We start from the raw sequence: 20,530 nt of genomic DNA on the forward strand, positions 1-20,530 counted from the left end.
AATAGTTTATATCCTCACGAATTAACTCAACGACAGCACAAGGAGTAGCAGATTCTGACTCGAAGGTTCGCCTATTTCGCTCTTTCCACATGGACTTCAAATTCAGAAGTTAGCACATTAAACTTACTGTTTCCTAGTCTATGTTTACCTTAAGGCCGTATTAGGTCGGAACTGTAAACATGGCATCAGATGAACCAGGTTTGTTGAATGTCGTATGATGCCACATGGTACTAGGCTCCCTTAAATCACGGGGTGGTACAGATCGGTGGGAATAATATTAGGGTTCGTGGGATTCAAGTGAGAGAGAGAGAGGGAGAGTGGGGGCCGAAAAGGACACCCCTAAATTGCACACAAAAACCTAGATTGGTGTCCCACTCAAACACCTATAAATACAAGTACATGGTTAATCCGCAGTTTGTAATTAACACCAAAGCCATTAAGGAAGAGACTTGCCCTTCCACCACTCGGTAATCCCTGTTTGGATAGGGGCCTAAGGTAATTAAAAGAGATTGGATCAATTAATTTGGTGTGCCAACTTCAGAGGTTTAGTGTTTAGGGTTCCATTTAGCAAACCACTTTGAGTTGAAGGTTCAAATTGTTGAATATAATTGCTTAGTCTCTTCAATCAGATTTGGGCGCATGCAATTTCACATGGTATCAGACCTAAAATGTTTTAAGTTGAAATCTTAGTCAACACGGTATTAAAATAAATATCTGTGGCATCCCTAAAAAAATGAACAATACACGTCTAAGGCCCGTGCAAGATAAAAAAAGGCCCACCAAATTAGATGTGAGGAGAGTTGCTGAATATAATTGTTTAGTCCATCGTTCCTTTGGTTAAACTGACTAGAGCAGCATGCTATTGGACACAAACAAACTTCAATTTTTGCAACTAGTCAAAGTAGTATATAAGAAGTGGAAGCCTCTGCCCGGTATGAATACATTCCCCATCTGTGCTACTCCATATATCTACTCTATCATTGTACTTCCACACTGCATTTTAGGCTATATAGGATGGGGTGACCTAGACGATACGTACCTGCCCTTTGGAGCCACGAAAGGACGAACCTAACACCAGCCAATGAAATGAAGTCAGCCACTTTGCACTTTTCTGGTAGTTGCATGACACGACGGTATGACATGGCCTCCCAGAAAAGCCTAGTTGCCCATAGTTTTGAAGAATAGTATGATCACGTCTACCAGTTATTTGCTTTCGTTTCCGTTTTCTACCGGGACATGGCCTATTGGCCTGCCACTGAGGACGGTGTCGGTCTTACCTGGAATTAGAAATGCTTCCAAGTCTGCCCACGTACGCCAGTGCAGCAAGATTCCAACAATTAGAAGCGGTTGATGGAGTGTCACGTTATCAGGTGAGGTTTTGCACGCATTCGGGATTGCCATCTCAGACGTTGGAGGTCCTGGTCAAGCACACGATTACATAAACCAACACTCAAAATAAATAAATAAACACATAAACCAACATTTCAAAATAAATAAAGTCATTTGGAGAGGAGTAATGATATTTAATGGTTTATAGTAACGCGTAGATGAAATTAAACGACCCATCTCCAAATGACTTTTCGAACAAGGTTGTCATTGCAAGAAAATAAAGTAGGTGAAGCCTAGAAACCGAATGATGCAAGTGCCTTTCTCTTTTAAAGGGAAACAGTGTTGGCAAGCCACCGACCACGAATACATCGCATCATTGTAATATATTTCTTTCATGTCGATGGAAACCTATAACCATAAACCGACCAAATTTTCTTTTGACAATGTAGACACACCTCGGAAAAAAAACAGATACAATCGACGTGTCTTCGTCTTAATGTCATCATTTAAGGATGTGAAAGGAATGCGGTTTCAAGTGGGAAATATAACTTTTCAAAATAAAATCACCATTTTCTAATTCTAGTGGGTATGGGAAGGAGGATATGTAACTAATTAAATAACCCCTCTCCAAATGCCTTTTCCTACACGGTAGGGAACATCTTCACAAACATCCCTGCAGCCGCGGTTGTCGGACCAATAAAAAGAAGCAAGAGAAGCTTTAAAAGGTCTAGTGACGCAACCTTTTTTTTTTCTCAAACGAAAGAAATTATAAGTGGTCGAAGTAAAAGAAACCAAATGATGCAGCAAGCATAGAAATACTTATTTTTGCTCGTCCGCCAGCCCAACATACGTCGAATCATTGTAATATCCTCTCTTTCATGTCGACAGAAACCTACGACCAAGAAACCAATTAAATTTTATAGTGACAGAAGTACACGCACACCTCAGAAATAAAACCGCGATGCAGACATATTTCAATATGGGAGGAGTGTAGTTTTCTAGAACAGGAAAAAGTTAAATATACATATTTTTAAAAGATAAAATCACCATATTTAAGTTGTAGCTAGTGTGCACGGGGAAGGAAGGAAGCCCACGGATTTGGGCGCCACCGAGACGCGGCGAGATCCCCGCCGTCCGATCGGGATCCGACGGCTGAGATCACCCGCAATCCGCAGCCCATCTCCCCTCCCACCTTTTCCTGTTGGGAGTAATTGGTTCGGCGTCGCCACCACCTCTTCCTCCTCGCCACCACTCCCTGCGCTGCGGTTGGTTTCCCACCCCCAACCCATTCGCCGCCGCCCGCCCGCCGCCCGATTGCCGCCGCCGCCGGCGACAAAACCTCAATCCTAGCATCGTGGGAGCATGGTGGGCGGGATGTGCGGGAACGACAACTGGATCAACAGCTACCTGGACGCCATCCTCGACGCGGGGAAGGGCGCGCCGGGCGGAGGCGCCGGGCCCGGCGGCGGACGCGGAGGCGGCGGGGGCGGAGCGGGGGACCGGCCCTCGCTCCTCCTCCGCGAGCGCGGCCACTTCTCCCCCGCCCGCTACTTCGTGGAGGAGGTCATCACCGGCTACGACGAGACCGACCTCTACAAGACGTGGTCACGCGTACGTTCCCCAAGAACCCCGCGGATTTTTTCTTGCTCGCTCCATCCGGTGGGGTTCGTTTCTGATCGATCCGTGCGTGTGTGTTCGTGGGCGCAGGCGAACGCGATGCGGAGCCCGCAGGAGAGGAACACGCGGCTGGAGAACATGACCTGGAGGATCTGGAACCTCGCCAGGAAGAAGAAGGAGGTGTGCCTTTTCGCTTTCGGTTCGTTTCTTTCTTTTTCCTTCGTGCTGGCTCCTACGGTTTTTGGTGTGGTGGGAGGGCTGGGTCGTCCCTTAGTAATTATGTGTTCAACTGCAAGCCATGGTTAGATTAGTGTGGGTTTTTCCTGGGAAGGAAGGACTCAAGGCTGGATTGATCTGTGCACCAGGCTCTGTTCGGCAGCGTGCGCTGGTCGAACGATCATTGATCCGTCACCCTTCTCAATGATCTCATGTACTACCCAGAAGTACCGCATGAATGTGATAGCATTCATTTCAATAATGTTAGGTAGATTCTTGCCTCATCTGATTACTGAGTTATGCTGGGACAAACATACCGCACCCATGAAATCGTGTGCACAGTTGGACGATTTTTTTTTTTCCAAGAATGACTATATTTTTCATGTTTCCTGTCACCGTCACTTGGTCCCTGGCTCTTCATCTTTTCTCCCTGGCTACTTTGTCAGCTCACCAAGACTCTGCTCCGTAATCTGAAAGAAGCTAGCATAGATATTACAGTTGCTGGAACACGGTGAATAATCAGTATCTAGTGGTTTCACGAACAGCAGTCGGGCATGCTGCACTGCAAATATGCGTACTGACCAATTGTCCAAATGCAGTCTACCTTTGCCTCCAGTAGTAACAGATCAAGTAGATGACAAATGCTGCGGAAGAGGTGGTGGAAGACTAGCATGACAGCACTATAGATTTAGTTGGATAGATCATCGCACCACTGCTGGAATCATGAAATATAAATGGCTTCTGATGTTGGAATAATCATCTTTTTTGGGCGCAAATTACGCAGTAGGCATGTATCCAATTTGTTCGTAGAGTGTGGACAGGTGGGTGTTCTGCACGGCATTCAGAAAGGGGCCCTATTTCTCAAATAGAGTCCGATATGTTTACAAGTGGACTGAACATTGGGGTTTGGGAGTATTTTCAGACCCATTCAGGTTATTTCGGGTACTGAAATACAGATAGCCTTGCATATTTGTCAAAAGATGATTTTTTCCATTGCCCCTCAAAAAATTTCTTTGGTTTACACATGAATCTTACAGATTGCAGTTTCTTTTCAAGCCCCACACATGCTTACATCCACATTTAGTTCTTGTCCATTCACTATTCACTCTCTAATTGAGCTGATGAAATGTTTTCTTATGTGGTGCGAAAAGTTAAAAACCATGCATACTTAAAAGAGCATTTCCAGACCGGCAGTACCAAACTCACATATCCTGACTAAAAGGTCTACATTCTGGAACCCTTCAGAATATACCTTCCCTGTTCCTGACAAGGAAGCAGATTCCTGGAGCTCCATTGGCACCTGCAAACCAACCATCTTGCTTTCCTGAATTTCCATTCAAGCTCTGTTAGCAATTTCCATTTGCCTCGTCTTAAGCTTGTCATAGGACAAATCGCTCATATGACAATATTGTTATTATAGGAACCAGCTAAAATCAAAATGAGGTGGACCGCCTAATCAACAAGGATACTATGCAGAGGCAAATGCTGGATAAAACTGATTTATGAAAACACTGCATGTATGTAAAGCTGTGTGTTCAATCTGCATGAAAAGGCGACTGATGTGTGTTGCTACTGTCAGTCACTCTTTTATACATTTTTGGTACATAGCATGTTCATATATAATAAGCAGGATTTCTTGCTGTAATTGTAATTTGCAACAATGTATTTTTTTGTTGGGTTGACCAGGAATCATCACTACAGGGCTGGATTTAAAATGTTGCAACATGTTAAGATAATATAATTGTCCTATTGGGGTTTCACAATATCAAGGTGTCATAATTTAGACAAATCTAAGACATGTTTCATGGGATGGAGGGAGTTTTTTTTTCCTTTTTAGTGTCAGAATTTAACCCTTATTCAGTAATTACATTCTTACTCACATTTATACTTCTTTCTTTATTACCTAATTCTTCTGGTACCCAGGCTGAAGAAGCCAACCGTTTGTTAAAACGTCGCCTAGAGACAGAGAAGCCACGGACTGATGCCGCTGCAGAAATGTCTGAAGATCTCTTTGAAGGAGAAAAGGGAGAGGATGCTGGTGATGCATCTGTTGCCTACGGTGACAGCTCAGCTTCAAACACACCTAGGATCAGTTCCATCGACAAGCTATACATAGTGTTGATCAGGTATGGACTAGTTTCCTTGACTTCATGTAGTATTTTCTAGGCATACGTGCAATGTAAGGAAAGTTGATAATCACAGTTTAATCTGCAGGCGATTAATTCATTATGCTTTGAGCTATTATCATATCCGATGCAAATAACCTAACACAGCTAGTGGGAAGATCTTTGTCCTATTACCTGTATTCTGTATACTATCATGCACCACGACTTATTTCATTTGGCCATTCTTTAGCAATGGATGATGAATAATGATGTAAAAAACATTACCATTGACAGATTTAGCCTGCTTACTGTTAGTACACCAATAGACTCAGAATTGCTGGTACCACCTCCTGTAGTCTTGCTTTTATTCCCTACTTTGATATATATGATGCAATTTGCAGGTTTGCCAGTATTGTGTGTTAAAATGAATCTCCCGTTTAATTCCTTTGTGATGTATTATACTGCAGCCTTCATGGCCTGGTCCGTGGTGAGAACATGGAACTTGGCCGGGATTCAGACACTAGTGGGCAGGTATTGTTGCTGCATATACTGAAGTACACGTCCATTTCGTTCCCCAGCATGAATAACTTGACCTTATCCTTTAGTTAATTGGGAGTAGCTATCACTTTCATTTGACCTTCTAAATATGCCCAGCAACAAAAAACATCATATAATGATACAATTTCGTTTGCTCTAATGTGTGCCGATTAATAGGTCAAATATGTTGTGGAACTTGCTAAAGCATTGAGTTCATGCCCTGGAGTATACCGGGTTGACCTGTTGACAAGGCAAATATTAGCACCGAATTATGATCGTGGATATGGTGAACCATCAGAGACGCTGTTGCCAACAAACTTCAAGAATTTTAAACATGACAGAGGAGAGAACAGTGGTGCGTATATCACCAGAATACCATTTGGACCAAAAGACAAGTATCTAGCTAAAGAACAGCTCTGGCCTTATGTTCAAGAATTTGTTGATGGTGCACTCAGTCATATAGTGCGCATGTCGAAAACCATAGGTGAAGAAATCGGCTGTGGGCATCCAATGTGGCCTGCTGCGATTCATGGCCATTATGCCAGTGCAGGAGTAGCTGCTGCTCTACTATCTGGAGCACTTAATGTTCACATGGTGTTTACGGGCCATTTTCTTGGGAGAGATAAGTTAGAAGGGCTTCTCAAGCAAGGGAAACAGACAAAGGAAGAAATAAATATGACATACAAAATAATGCGCCGAATTGAGGCAGAGGAACTGTCTCTTGATGCGTCTGAAATAGTGATTGCAAGTACTAGGCAAGAGATAGAAGAGCAATGGAACTTGTATGATGGTTTTGAAGTCATGCTTGCAAGGAAACTTCGTGCAAGAGTCAAGCGTGGTGCAAACTGCTATGGTCGTTACATGCCTCGTATGGTTGTGAGTACACTATATACTTTGTAACTTTGATACTTATTTCTGTTACCATAATAATCACTGTTGTGGTGGAATTATTGTTCGAGAAATCCTGGTGGATGTTTTTTTCATACTTTGGTAGTTAGCAACTTAACATCAGCTGTCATTGCCGTCCATATTTTCTGTAGCATTCTAATATTCATTAACTTTGTTTTTGTTGCTCTGCAGATAATTCCTCCAGGTGTTGAATTTGGCCATATGATTCAAGATTTTGATATGGATGGTGAGGAAGATAGCCCATCACCAGCATCCGAAGATCCACCTATTTGGTCTGAGGTGGCAAATTTTTCTTAAGAAGTTCACATAAACTTTTCGATTTTGACTTACTACACTTATTATTTTAAGTTTATCCTGCATTTTTAAGTCTACGTCCTGATAATTTGCATTTGATGACAGATAATGCGGTTCTTTACAAATCCTAGGAAACCATTGATTCTGGCTGTTGCTCGTCCTTACCCAGAAAAGAATATTACAACGCTTGTGAAGGCTTTTGGTGAATGCCGACCATTGAGGGAGCTTGCTAACCTAGTAAGATAATAAACCTCATTATGATGTTCCGTGTATACAATGTATAAATATCATGAATGAATGCATTGATTGCAATAGCTGCTAATTATCTGAAATACTTTGAACACTTTATTTCGTACTAACTTTTGATGTTGCATTCCAGACTCTGATTATGGGTAACCGTGAGGCTATTTCCAAAATGAGTAATATGAGTGCAGCTGTTTTGACATCAGTGCTTACATTGATTGATGAATATGATCTGTATGGTCAAGTGGCATACCCAAAGCATCACAAACACTCTGAAGTTCTTGATATTTATCGTTTAGCGGCGAGAACAAAGGTATGTTGTTTCTGAACATTAGGAAACAGTTGGTGCCATTCTATTTTTTTTTGAGAACACAACAGTTGGTGCCATTCTTTCCCTTGTTTTAAATACCTAGCTTCTGAAGTGTTTACATCTTTAATCCTTCATCTATATTGATCTATTTCTGGTAGTTAGGAACACACTACTTAAGTAAATCAAATTGTTCAAATGGCTGAGGGTCTTAATACCAGATTCTGTGAAGTTAAATGCTTACCGTAATGATTTTACTATATTGGGTAGATTTGGCAAGTTCTACTTTAGTACCCATATCCTGTACTATTTGTGTTGATGCTGATTGTCCATTGAACATATGCAGGGTGCTTTTGTAAATGTAGCTTACTTTGAACAATTCGGTGTCACCTTGATAGAGGTAATAATCATTAAAATCTAAATTCACTTTTGAGGTTACTAACCATTTCTGCATTCTAATTACCTCCAGTATGTTATCTGTGAGAGCAGGCGGCCATGCATGGTTTACCTGTAATTGCAACAAAAAATGGAGCTCCTGTTGAAATTCACCAGGTTCGTGTATCAACATTAACTTGATTTTACAAGGAAAATCATATCAACTCATGGTTGGTTTTAAGATTCCCTGGCTAATTTCTGATGAATGCTGATGCAGGTGCTGAACAATGGTCTTCTTGTTGATCCCCATGATCAGAATGCAATTGCTGATGCACTCTATAAACTTCTTTCTGAAAAACAACTTTGGTCAAGATGTCGAGAGAATGGGCTGAAAAATATACACCAGTTTTCTTGGCCTGAACATTGCAAGAATTACTTGTCAAGGATATTAACTCTTAGCCCAAGATACCCTGCTTTTGCGAGCAACGATGACCAAATTAAGGCTCCTATCAAGGGAAGAAAGTATATTGTTGTTATTGCCGTAGACTCTGCCAGTAAGAAAGATCTGGCCTTTATCATCAGAAATTCTATTGAGGCTACACGGACAGAAACTTCATCAGGTTCAACGGGTTTCGTGTTGTCGACTTCCCTGACAATATCGGAGATACATTCTCTATTAATATCCGCAGGGATGGTTCCCACTGATTTTGATGCTTTCATATGCAATAGTGGGAGTGATTTATTTTACCCTTCACAGACTGGTGATTCACCAAGCACTTCCCGCGTAACATTTGCATTAGACCGTAATTACCAGTCTCATGTCGAGTATCATTGGGGTGGAGAAGGTTTAAGAAAGTATCTAGTGAAGTGGGCTTCTTCAGTAGTGGAAAGGAGGGGCAGAATGGAAAAGCAAGTTATTTTTGATGATTCAGAACACTCCTCGACATGTTGCCTAGCATTTAGAGTGGTCAATCCAAATTATGTAAGTATTTTCATTTGAGTATCTTTTTTCCTTTTGCTTGCATTTTATTGCGTGGAATGTTCAAAAGTGCATTGTTTTGTGCTATTCCTTTACGCAAGGGTTTCTAACTATCACTTGGCATGTCGTTTTGCAGTTACCTCCTTTAAAGGAGCTGCAGAAGTTGATGAGAGTCCAATCACTACGTTGTCATGCTCTTTATAACCACAGTGCTACCAGGCTATCTGTAATTCCAATTCATGCATCACGGTCTCAGGCTATAAGGTTTTTCTCAGTTTCCTTCATGCATTTATCATTTCCTGAACTTCTGCACAATAACTGCAGCATTGTTGTGTTAAGCAGTTTTCAAAAATCTTGCATCAAATGTGATGTGGTTTCAACTTCCATTTTTTGGCAACTTAACTTCGATTTGTTGTCATTAATATTTTTCCACAGAAGATTTGACACATCGGTTTAGGAAAGAATTTAATCTATTCATTTGCTTGGGGATCCTAGCTAGAGCTGCGTCGTAAATTCATAAATGCTGTGTAACTTCAAAATCGAGGAACAACTGCACCATAGACTACAACTACAGTAAAGATTTGGGTTAGATTATCCTTGACCTGCTTTTTTTAAGAACATGGAATGCATAATAGATGCTGTTTGGTCCCATCTTTTGCTGCTACCAAAAAAGGATCAGCAATAAGCAATCGGTAGCAACTGTTTATTAGTGTTCTTGGGCTTGTTGAATTGATTTTTGTATTTCCCATACGTCGTAGACCTAGTGGCCTACATGCATGTTGTCCTACTAACATTTTTTTTCTGCTCTTATAGGTACTTATCTGTTCGTTGGGGCATAGAGTTGCCAAATGTAGTGATTCTTGTTGGTGAAAGCGGTGACTCGGACTATGAAGAGCTGTTTGGAGGTCTTCACAAGACGGTTGTGCTGAATGGCGAATTCAACACCCCTGCAAACAGAATCCACACAGTCAGGCGGTACCCATTACAAGACGTTATCGCGCTTGATTGCTCCAACATCGTAGGAGTCCAGGGATGCAGCACTGATTGCATGAGGTCTACTCTAGAAAAGCTCGGTATACCGACAAAATGACACCAGTAGACGTTTTTTTTGTTTTGTTTTTGTATACGATGAAAAGAAAGAACGATACACATATAGCAAATGAATACCATCATTTCCATGCTTGATGGAAATACCAGTTTTGCCTGTAAGTCATGTAGTATGTCTACTGTGTATGTGTGGTCCACTGGTCCTCACCCGAGCTGTGAATATCACTCAAATCCCATTTTCATGGAGACACTGCTATGCCGATAATTCTGAATGAACAACGAATCCAGTACAAGACAAACAATTATTTTAAATTGTTGATGATATAACATAGAAAGCAATAATTTTGCACAAAAGGCTTCCAAAATTACTACCGAAGTCAAGCAAGCGTACAAATCCCCTCTTCAATAGTCCTTCACGAAAGGAAGCTTAGTGTTGTTACTGAAAAATTGAACAGGTGATTCCTCGGCAATCGTCTCTATTCTTTTTTTTTCCTTACTTTATTAGGACTGCTTTATGAATTGTGGTCAAGACCTTTCAGTCTGCATGTAAAAGTTGTGCTGCACTGCTTTGTGAAAATTGTGGTTAGGATCGGTCATTCTGCAGTTAGGTTCAGTTCTGCTGGGTCAAGGCTGACCGTTGTCTTCACCTTGTATCCATCTATCTTCGTTAACTGTTCTGTTCCTCACACAGTTTCTCTTTTTCTAAACGAAGACAAAAAAAAATGTTTATCCTTATCCATTAATTAAGAAGCTGTCCGGTTCACAGTTTGTTTAGTGGTTCCTTGACTTCTTGCCTCTTCTCTGATTCTGTCCATTTCTTTTCCCAAACTTTCTCAAGAAACATTGTAAATAGCTCCGGGAAAACTTGGCCTCTGTCACGTTGCTTGTTCCTCTGTGTCTATCTGATGGATGGCTGAAAAGAAGAGACAGATACGGTTGACGCCAACTTACAATCGCTGGGAAAATTTTGCAGGTCCAGTTGGAGTATTGGCGATCAGCTTGTGGTTGGCCATCTGTATCATACCCAACACCACTTCACGAGAGGTTTCAGGATTTTGTAACACGGTGGCTGCATCTCCCGAACATAGCGCGCGCCTCCTTGACGAAAATAATTCTTTTTTACCAGGTAAAGGCAGTGGCATCTGGTACAGCAGGATGGTACCACGTCACCCCCCCCCCCCCCACACACACACACACTGATGGCCATTACAGCTTCTGACACGTTGAATGAGAATTTCCCCAATTAATGAGTTGCTTGATTTCCTCCAATCAGCTCATATAATGGCTTCAAATTCTTCCAAAAGGGCATAGCACCTGAAGTCTCAAGAAAAGCTTGTATCCGGTCAACGTTTCTCTAGGGTTTGACACGACTACCAACATTGTCGAAGAAATAAAACCTTCAATTCCATGTTGTTTTCATCCTCGATGGTCATGTTGTGTAGAATCGCACATGCACTCATAATTCTGGAGAGACTTATTGTCTGAGAAACGACCATGACTCCGAAAATTGCAAACCTAGCTTGCAACACACATCAAAAGCTCTCTTGATCTTCTTGTGGCATTGTTCTTGAGCTTTCGCAAAAACACATTCCTTCTTTGTGCTTGTCTCTTGGATGATTTTCACAAATGTTGATCAGAGAGGATAAATGCTACCGACAAGATAATATCTCATGGTATAGTCATGGCCATTAACTATGTACTGCAAGACATTAATGTCGTTGAGAGATCCAGCCCGGCTCTCGTTTCAGACCAATCCCTTTCTCGTGCATGGCAGCAAGCAAGATGATGTTCTCCACATCGTTGTCGTGAAGGAAATCATCGATGCCCGAATCGTCCGACGAAGACGAGTCTTCGAGCAAAAATCGCGCAGACACGGAGTCCTCCCACGGCAAAATAATCTAAGCTCAAAACTACTACACGAGATTCTTTAATATAGTAGGGGGATTTAGATTGAAATTACCTTCAGGATGGCGAGCGCATCGATACGATCTGACTGTGGGTTGCGGAGGTCGCTAGGAGGAATGACCGGGCAAAACAATAATGTAGATTTCTTCAAAGTTAGAAATCTCTATGGAATGGTTTTCACAAAATTCAATAACCATGACAATGAATTCTTGGTAGCCATCATCTGATCTCAACTGTTCAAGACACTCTTGTGTTGACGACACTAGATGGATAGGGCTCGCATCAGCCCTAGACTACTACCATGGATGTGTCCCCATAGGCGGACCCAATAAAATTTTGAAGCCTGGACGAACATGCTTAGTTTGCTAAATTTTTATCAAATACATATGAAATTAGAGCGAAAATAGGTTTGTCGTCCGGCCGGAAGCCTGAACGGTTGCCCGGGCAAAAGCCCTGGTAGATCCGCCTATGTGTGTCCCAGTCCCAGTACAAGAAGCAGAGTACAAGCTACGAGGCCAGTCCCCTAAAAAGGCTACGATGCCAGCCACAAACATAATCCAACTAATTTCAGGTTCTCTTGTATCGACTGGGCTGGGAAGTGGGCTTTTAGAACAGATGCATACCTATAAAACAAAATTCCCCTCATAGGCTGGGCGGGCTATGGCCCGGGTTTCCCTCAAGTAGCTCGGCCAGTGGTGGCAGAAGAGGAGCACAAGTTTTTTTTTTCTAGGATTCACATCACAATGGCGTGCATTCGCAACATATTTATGTATGTACTCTTAGAGCATCTCTAGTGGATGGTGTATATGGATGTGTAAAGCCCGTTTACACGTTTTTGGCCCAAAATCGGTCTCCAGTGGATCGTGTATACCATCGTGGGAGCTATACACGTCCATCCACGAGGCTACTCGGCGTGGAAGTAAACACGCCCCAACCACGCGCGTGGAAAAGGAAAAACGCCCCAATCCGCCTCTGCTCCCGCTCGCATCCCGCCTCCGTCCGGAGCGCCGTCGAAGCTCGCCGGGCCGGCGGCCACTCCCTCCGTGAGCTCTCTCCCACCCCTCTTTTTCATTCCCGCTTGTAGATTAGAGGTGCGGGGAGGCGCGGGGAGTCGCGGGGCGGCCGCAAGGCTCGCCGGATGCGGCGGCGGCGCGCGCGCCATGTAGATGGGAGGGCGCGGAGAGAGGTGTTGCGGTGCTGCGGCTCGGCGGCGCGACTCGGAGAAAGGGCTCGCGGCGGCACGACCTGGAGAAAGTGGTCCGCGGCGGCTCGACGGAGGAGGGGCGGGGTGCGGTCCGAGGGCCGGCGGCGCTCGCCACGGTCCGGCGGCGGTCAAGCGGCGGGTGCGGCTTGAAGGGCGGCGGCGCTCGCCGTGGACAGTGGGGAGGCCGCGCCGGCCCTGTTGATTTGGCCATGGACAGTGGCAGTGGCGGAGCGCTGTTGATTAGGACCCTGTGCATCTCCTCTTTTTCTTTTGTATGATTATAACTCTATGGTTGATGGTTTAATCTTGAACACACGCTTCCTAATCAGACTATTGATTTGTAAACAAGATAGGAGAAGAGAAAATCTTGTTTGGCTGTTTGCATACCTCAATTTGATGCTCCAGCTTCATAACTTACAAGAATGTAACCCAAGAGCTCCAGAAGCACTTCTTTTTTGCGTAAAATAACCATCATAGTCATGCTCAAGTATACCACTAGCTATGCGGTTGAACAAATCACGGGACATCCTAAATCTGTGTATAAAAAGTAAATGAGACGGGGAAATGAAAAATGGGCGATCGCAGAGAAGTGTACTAGTTACAAACCTTCGTCGAAACAAATGTTCGGGATATCGAGGAACTTCTTTGAAGTAGTCGTCCCACGGAAGAACAAATCCGAGCATCTCTTCCTCGATCGATTGCTCGACGTCCATGCTTCGAACCACCGTGGCGTCGAGCGTTCATCCTCTCTTCCTCCTCGCGCTCGGCAAATGCTGCAAGTATGAGTTCATCGTCGCCAGATGAAGATGACGAAGAACTCATGTCCCAAAAGGATGTGTTCATTGTGTTGCGTGAGAGACGATAGAGAAATCTAGGAGTGAGAAGAGAAGTCACAGATAGAGATGCTTGAAGAGAGGTCGTCGGGGTGGTTTATATAGACCAGAAATATGGCCGTTGAAAATATAGCCGTTGGAAAATATAGCTGTTGGAATATAGCCGTTTGAAAATATAGCCGTTGGAATATACACGTCCTGATTTACACGTCCTGATACACGTTCCACTGAAAAACTGAGAGGTGTAAAATTTGGCAACGTGTATATGGATGTGTATATGGAGATATACACGTCCAAATTTACACGTTCCACTAGAGATGCTCTTATGGATGCAGCCCAGCCAATTTTCGCCCACCCCGTAGAAGAACAGTACCTAGATTAGAACAAACGGGGTGTAAAGTGTGAGAGAAATGCGACGAAATTTCAGAGGGAAAACTAGTTAGCAGGAAAAATAATTTGAAACTTATTTTCAGTTGGGTGTTAGTTAGGATCTTCCATTCTGCCTCTGAAAGTTCTGATGCATTGCTTTGTGAAAAATTGTGGTTAAGATATTTCGTTCTGCAATTAGGTTCAGTCCTTCAGGAGCACTGAAGAGTGGTGGTTGGAAGCTAGAATGAGAGTGCCGAAAAATCTGCGGTGAGACTTTGACACGGTCACCATTTTGGTACACTGGAGGCTATGGAAGGAGCTCAATGCTCGTATTTTCCAACAAATGTTCAGCGAGCCAGACAAGGTGTTTGAGCTGATCTTCGAGGACCTCGTGCTTCGAGAGCAGCTGGTTGCATTGTAAACTTCTAAGGGGTGCCTGAGGCTGTACTGAACTCCTTGGGGTTTTAGAGTGCCGGTGTCATTCTGTTCGTTTTCCCTTTTTCGGCTACCTCAGCTCAGTGTGTATCAAGAACTTTGTACCTCCCTTTTTTGCTATCTTAATGAAGTTCAGCCTCAGGCCCTTCGACCTGCTGGAAGTTGTCAGCTATTCCATTCGCCAAACAGTATCTTGTGGTTACTTATAGCATTAACAACACATCACATCACATCCAACCCATCTCTTAGCTTGCTGATTGATCGTCGGTGGTAATGGAAATCACTGTGGCAACGGTAATGCTTCCATCTTATAAATGCCTGCATGACAAGCTCCATTGTTCCGTATGACTTGTACTCAAAGCAAACACTGTGTCTGGTGGATGATAAACGCCATTGCTCTGTCTGGCTTGCACCCAAAGCATGTTTACTACATGTAGTTTGGTGCAGTAGCTGCAACAGTTAATATCATGTCGATCTCGTCCTCTCCAAAAAAATTCGAATTTTTAAAGAAACTTTCTAACTTGTTTCTAGGAAACTTGGTCATTGTCATGTTGCTTGTTCTTGTGTTCCTATCTGATGGATGGCTGAAAAGAAGGGACAGATACGGTTGACGCCAACTTACAACTGCTGGGAAAATTTTGCAGTTGGACTTGGAGTGATTGGTGATCGGTTTATGGTTGGCCATCTGTATCATACCCATCATCACTTCATCAGAGATTTCGGGATTTTCTGATACGGTGGCTGCGTCTCCTGAACATTGCACACGCCAAGCAATATCGTCAACGTCGTGCCCGTGAATTGTGTGTGTGTGTGCGCGCGCGCGCGCGGAAGGGCATGCGAGAAGTATGAACTGAAAATAATGAGGCCTGCACACGTGTTGCAGTTTCACTGTCACCTAACAAAGGACACCAATGTGTGCCTTGCCCTGAAAAAGGCAGAGATGGCGTACGTATATATCCTTTTATACGTCGGCTGGAAATAGTTATAGCTTCAAAACAAATATAAATTGTCTTTTGTTGAAAACTCAGGTTTGGTTCGAGTAACCCTTCTAAGACACTGAGGAATGCATGGAAGAAATCTTTGTTAGAGAAACCTTGACTTCTTTGAGAAAAATCTTGTGCCCCCACCTCTTGGTGTTCTTGGTACTCCCACGGCTCATACACCTCTACGCAGGGACGGAGCCAGGATTTAACCATGAGGGGGGCGAAGATTATATTGGTCATATCTAAGATTTTTTTTCTCAACAGGGCACCTAAGTATATGTTGTTTTCTATCAGCAGTCTCCAGTGTAGCAGTTCTATCAAAACACTAGCAATATTATTTGGCAATGCGATTTTTTTTTTCTAAATCAGACCTCCGACTATATTGAGTAGTGACGATTCATTTACCTCATCGCAGACGACCACCATACCAATTTCTTTTCCGGTCTATGTACTAAGGCGAAAGACACGCCATAGTTAACAAATCAATCGCTTGCCATAGTAGCAAATTTGAGATTTCCTAATTAACTTGTAAATTCATCTTACTTTACTTCTCTCCATATCTGGATAAGCACAAGTAGGCACCAAGGAAAAAATCTAATTAGCATAAATGAATCTGATGTTGAGAGATGATTAGAAGACTAACAAAGACTCAATCGAAATTTGAGAGAAGAGTAAACTACCTTGCTTCCTTATCACGTCCATCTGAGTTCTAATCATCTTGATTCAATCGATTAATTTAGGTTGGATCTCCAGTTGGCGGTCGTCAGGTAGGCGCCCAATGCAGCAGAAATGAAACGTTGTAAGCCGATCTGATATGCTCCCTAGAGTGTGGGCTAATCCCTGGTCCCTTTAGACTACCCACGTCTAGATTGTGTTCTGCTAATCTCTTAGCTGGACTTTACCTTTTCTTATTTAGAACAAGCTGGACTTTACCTGGTTGTAAACGCGGGCTCATAGCAGATTAGCTGGTGGGTTTCAAGGGCCTTGGGCTGACTCCACGTTACACACGGATAGGGGGGGCGAACATGGTCGCCAGAAGTGAGATTAGCCAAATTCCCTAATCGGGGTACCACTAGGTAGAGACCAACCTTCGCGAAGGAAAATATCCTTCCACACTTTGTACGACAGCTCAACACGTGTCACGAGTTCACGACGAGCGAAACCCGCGCGGCCCTCGACCGAGTACGCCCCGCGACCGATTACACCTGGCCGATCGAGTACGCCCCGCCGCCCGGGCGAGTACGCGCCGCGCAACATGCACGCCCGCGCGGCCAAACAAGCTAGCTAATGAGCGCATGCGGCAAATACCCGCGCACATGCAACAAGTACATCAGTCGCATGCCTAGCTAGGCTAGATCAATTCACGCGCGCACGTACTAAACTAGCTAGGCTCGCATGCAATGCAAAAGCGCGCGTGCAAAAGTCAATTAGATTCGTGTACAGTAGCAAATACAGGTACAGTTAAGAATCACACGCACACGGGTACAGTTACGTGTACCACACGAGTACGATTCTGCACACGAGCGAATGCAATGCGATTCGCGCGCGCATGAGGCAGTACGAGTCGCACAGCACGGCGGAGTACACTCGCGTACACAAGCGAGTATAGGTACAGTCGTGCACACGAGACAGGTACAGTTGCGCACACGAGTAAATACAGTCGCCTACACGAGCGAGTACAAGTACAGTCGTCCACATAACACAGGTACAATCGCGCACACGAACAAGTACATGTACAGTTGCTCACACGAGTAAAGGGAAAAATGCACCAAATACATTCAAAACAGAAGTACTTATCAGTTCAATGACGAGAGATAGTTAGATACACAACACGAGTACAACCATAGTAGTATAGGAAGTACGAAAAAAAAGTATCTCCAAACCTATCAATATGGGATCTAGTTTTGAAGATCTTGACGAGAGGATCTCAAAAGTGAAAACGGCACATCATTTGGACTTACGGTTCTCAAGATATTTCACTTTGAAAAAACGAATCTACGGAAAAAAGAGAAAACTGACACAACCCAGCTCTTCTCTCTCCTCCCTCCTCCCCACCTTGCTTCCCCTTGCGACACGTGGCGAGCAGGGAGACTACTTCTCAAAGATTTTCTAGCACCACAGCGCGCCACTTGTCGCATGCGGAGCGAGTTGTCTTCCCTTCACGAAGGTCGGCCTTTTTTTAACGATTTCGCCCTAATCGCTATCGAGGGAAAATCGGATCGTCAGGGGGGGTCTCGCCCCCGCTCGTCCCCCCTTGGCTCCGTCCCTGCCTCTACGAAGTTATGAAAATCTTGGAAAATCTCTATCTTAATACAAAACTTCGAATCTAAATTCAATCCATGACTCAGTAAAACAAACAAGACAAAAATCCCTAATACTGATGATGATAATGCGCCGATTTTAGAACATAGATGGAATTGGCTACTATTCACGTATGACTTTGTCTTTTTTGTTTTTGTTTTCCTAGCCGTGGACTTGAATTCGAAATTTCGAATTTAGAACATTGATGGAATTGGCTACTATTATGTATCCCTCTACTTTTTTTTTTTAACATTGGTAGTCTGGAGTTTTAGAGAAGGGAGAATACACCGAGGATTCCCTTTTTACCTTTGAAACATTTTTCATAGCCTCCTTTGTATAGCATGATTGAGAAACAATAGAACAAGGAAATCACGTGAATAGAAACGTAAAACCTAGGACTGCAAGAAACAATAAAACCGCACGAATAGTTGTTTGGATGGACCACAAGAACAATACAACAAAATGCCCCTCGACCCTTGCCAATGTGAGTGTTTAAATTTTTATGGAATTAAGCTGTAGGACCCCTCCTTTGATGCAAAAGGCTTCTTTTCCTATGGACTAGAAACCAGTAGAGTTTCTGCGGTGAGTTGGCAATCCTTCGGTTTTTTCTTTTTTTGAGAAACACAATACAAACGTAGAAGCTCACATACACGCGTATACACTCACCCTATGAACGCACACACGCACACCCTACCCCTATGAGCACCATCGGAAGACTGAGCCGGCGGATAGGATCTTGAAATTAACGAAGTCACCACAGACGTCTCGTTGTCGACGGGAACGTCGTCTCCCACTGAATGAATATTCCGTTTTTATAAGATACACAGATGTCAAACCTGGGGTTTGAACTCTGGTCGGATGGGGGTATAACCACCCTCCTAAACCACCCAACCTCAGATTGGTTCTCCATATCCCAGAAACATGTCGAAGGACGGTAGAGCAAGGCAATATTTCGCCATGATCCATATCCCAGAAAAAAAAATCGGCATTGAAAAAGAATGTGAGCTGTAAGGGCGGCAATTTCCGCAGCTAGGCCACATGCGTCGTTGTCCGAACTCGATTTTATATGCTTACTCATGAGGAGAATATGCATTTCAGGAGTGCCCAAGTCTTTTAGGATCCTTTAATCTGAAGATGCTATCAGCATATATGTTCAGCTAGAAAACCAAAGACGAGACGGCCTTGTGCGTCGATGCAGAGACCTAACAGTCTTTTTTAACCTAAGATCATGGTTAAACGCCGTATCATAATATTTTATTTTATTTCCTCATTTAATTGCTATGAGAATTGCCGATTGGTTAGTATGTTTGTTCTAAGGTTTTCTTCAGGTTTGGGTTGTACGTATAGTTTGCTGGCTGAAACGGTAGAAGCAAATCAAGCCAACTTTTTTTTTGAAACCTGTCAATTTTGTTATTGTTGTTTTGAAACGTGAATCAAGTCACCTTTGACCCCCTGCGACTCTGCTGCCGAACCGTAAAGAGTTCTTGTTGTCCACTGTGGCCCATTAATTCAGTGTCAGCGCCGCATAAGAGATGATTAGATGGGTGAGAGGGGAAGTTAGCTGGAGTTGGTTGCGAGCTCCCAACTACTAAATCTGGTTAATTTTGAACTCTCCAGCTGATCATTCTCTCTGGTCTAGTACTCCCTCCTTCACAGTTTATTAGGCACGCGCGTACCCCTAGGTCATCAATTTAACCTATATAATTTAAATTATATAATACAAAAATTATATCATTAGAAAATAGAACATCTGAACTTTCTAATGATATAATTTTTATAACATATAACGAATGCTAACTTGATCAAATTTACGACCTAGGGGTACGCGCGTGCCTTATAAACTGTGAGAGAGGGAGTAGTCAGAAAGTTTCAACGGTTGCCTGCACTGCACGCTACACACGGAGGTACAGGGGGCGGTGCTGGCGAATTAAATTTGACAGGTGGGAAGATGGATGGCCAGAAAGGACCAACCGTATACAGCTTAAACGGGTCAAACCTCAAAACGGACCGGCTTGGAATGTATAAGTTTGATTGTTACGTGGACATATAGGGAGGTTCCGTGTACACATGAAGCTGATAATACACATGAGGCTGCGCTGATGATATAGAAAGGTCCCGGGGCATATAGGATTGAATGTGTGTAAACATTAAGCTGAAGAAAGGCTAACTATTCTTGGTACATTTTCCCTAAAAAAAAAGTTGATGCACGAAGAAAGGTTTAGAACACAGGTGTGTGTACCCACTAATTAATCTGCAAGGCTGCGTCTGATATTGCGGCCGATTATGATTATCCCGTTTGCTCAACCATATTTCATTATTTTGACTTGTTTTTCATATCTCTACCAATTCAGCCTTTTTTTGCTACCCATTCCTTTGTAAAAATGCAGCAGCATTTCGAAGACTTCCATCAGCAGAGCAAATCGAAGTATGCAACAAACTCCCATTTGGTTGTAGCAACACGTTAAAAAAGGTGTCACAAAATATACATCATCAAAAATAATTTTTTGAGAGGATAAAAAATCAACTAATGCAACAACACAAA

The 20,530-nt window shown here is 43.3% G+C and overlaps 1 protein-coding gene across 3 annotated transcripts; it reads left to right on the top strand.

The window, feature by feature from the left end:
- Positions 1-2,688: 2,688 nt before the first annotated feature.
- LOC124701577 (probable sucrose-phosphate synthase 3) lies at positions 2,689-10,120 on the top strand. 3 transcript variants are annotated; one of them, XM_047233669.1, is made up of 13 exons: positions 2,689-2,940; positions 3,037-3,126; positions 5,086-5,288; positions 5,735-5,798; positions 5,982-6,680; positions 6,885-6,992; positions 7,113-7,244; positions 7,387-7,563; positions 7,904-7,957; positions 8,047-8,109; positions 8,210-8,914; positions 9,048-9,175; positions 9,725-10,120. In XM_047233669.1, the coding sequence occupies exons 1-13, from the start codon at positions 2,692-2,694 to the stop codon at positions 9,999-10,001; spliced, it is 2,949 nt and encodes a 982-aa protein (XP_047089625.1). In that variant the 5' UTR covers positions 2,689-2,691; the 3' UTR covers positions 10,002-10,120. The 3 variants fall into 3 exon arrangements, with proteins under 3 accessions (XP_047089625.1, XP_047089630.1, XP_047089631.1); XM_047233674.1 differs by lacking the exon at positions 2,689-2,940 and having other exon boundaries at positions 3,037-3,145; XM_047233675.1 differs by lacking the exons at positions 2,689-2,940; positions 3,037-3,126 and having other exon boundaries at positions 5,172-5,288; positions 5,669-5,798.
- The last annotated feature ends 10,410 nt before the right edge of the window (positions 10,121-20,530 follow it).

The sequence above is a fragment of the Lolium rigidum genome, chromosome 1, assembly GCF_022539505.1.
Source record: "Lolium rigidum isolate FL_2022 chromosome 1, APGP_CSIRO_Lrig_0.1, whole genome shotgun sequence".
Classification (NCBI taxonomy): domain Eukaryota; kingdom Viridiplantae; phylum Streptophyta; class Magnoliopsida; order Poales; family Poaceae; genus Lolium; species Lolium rigidum.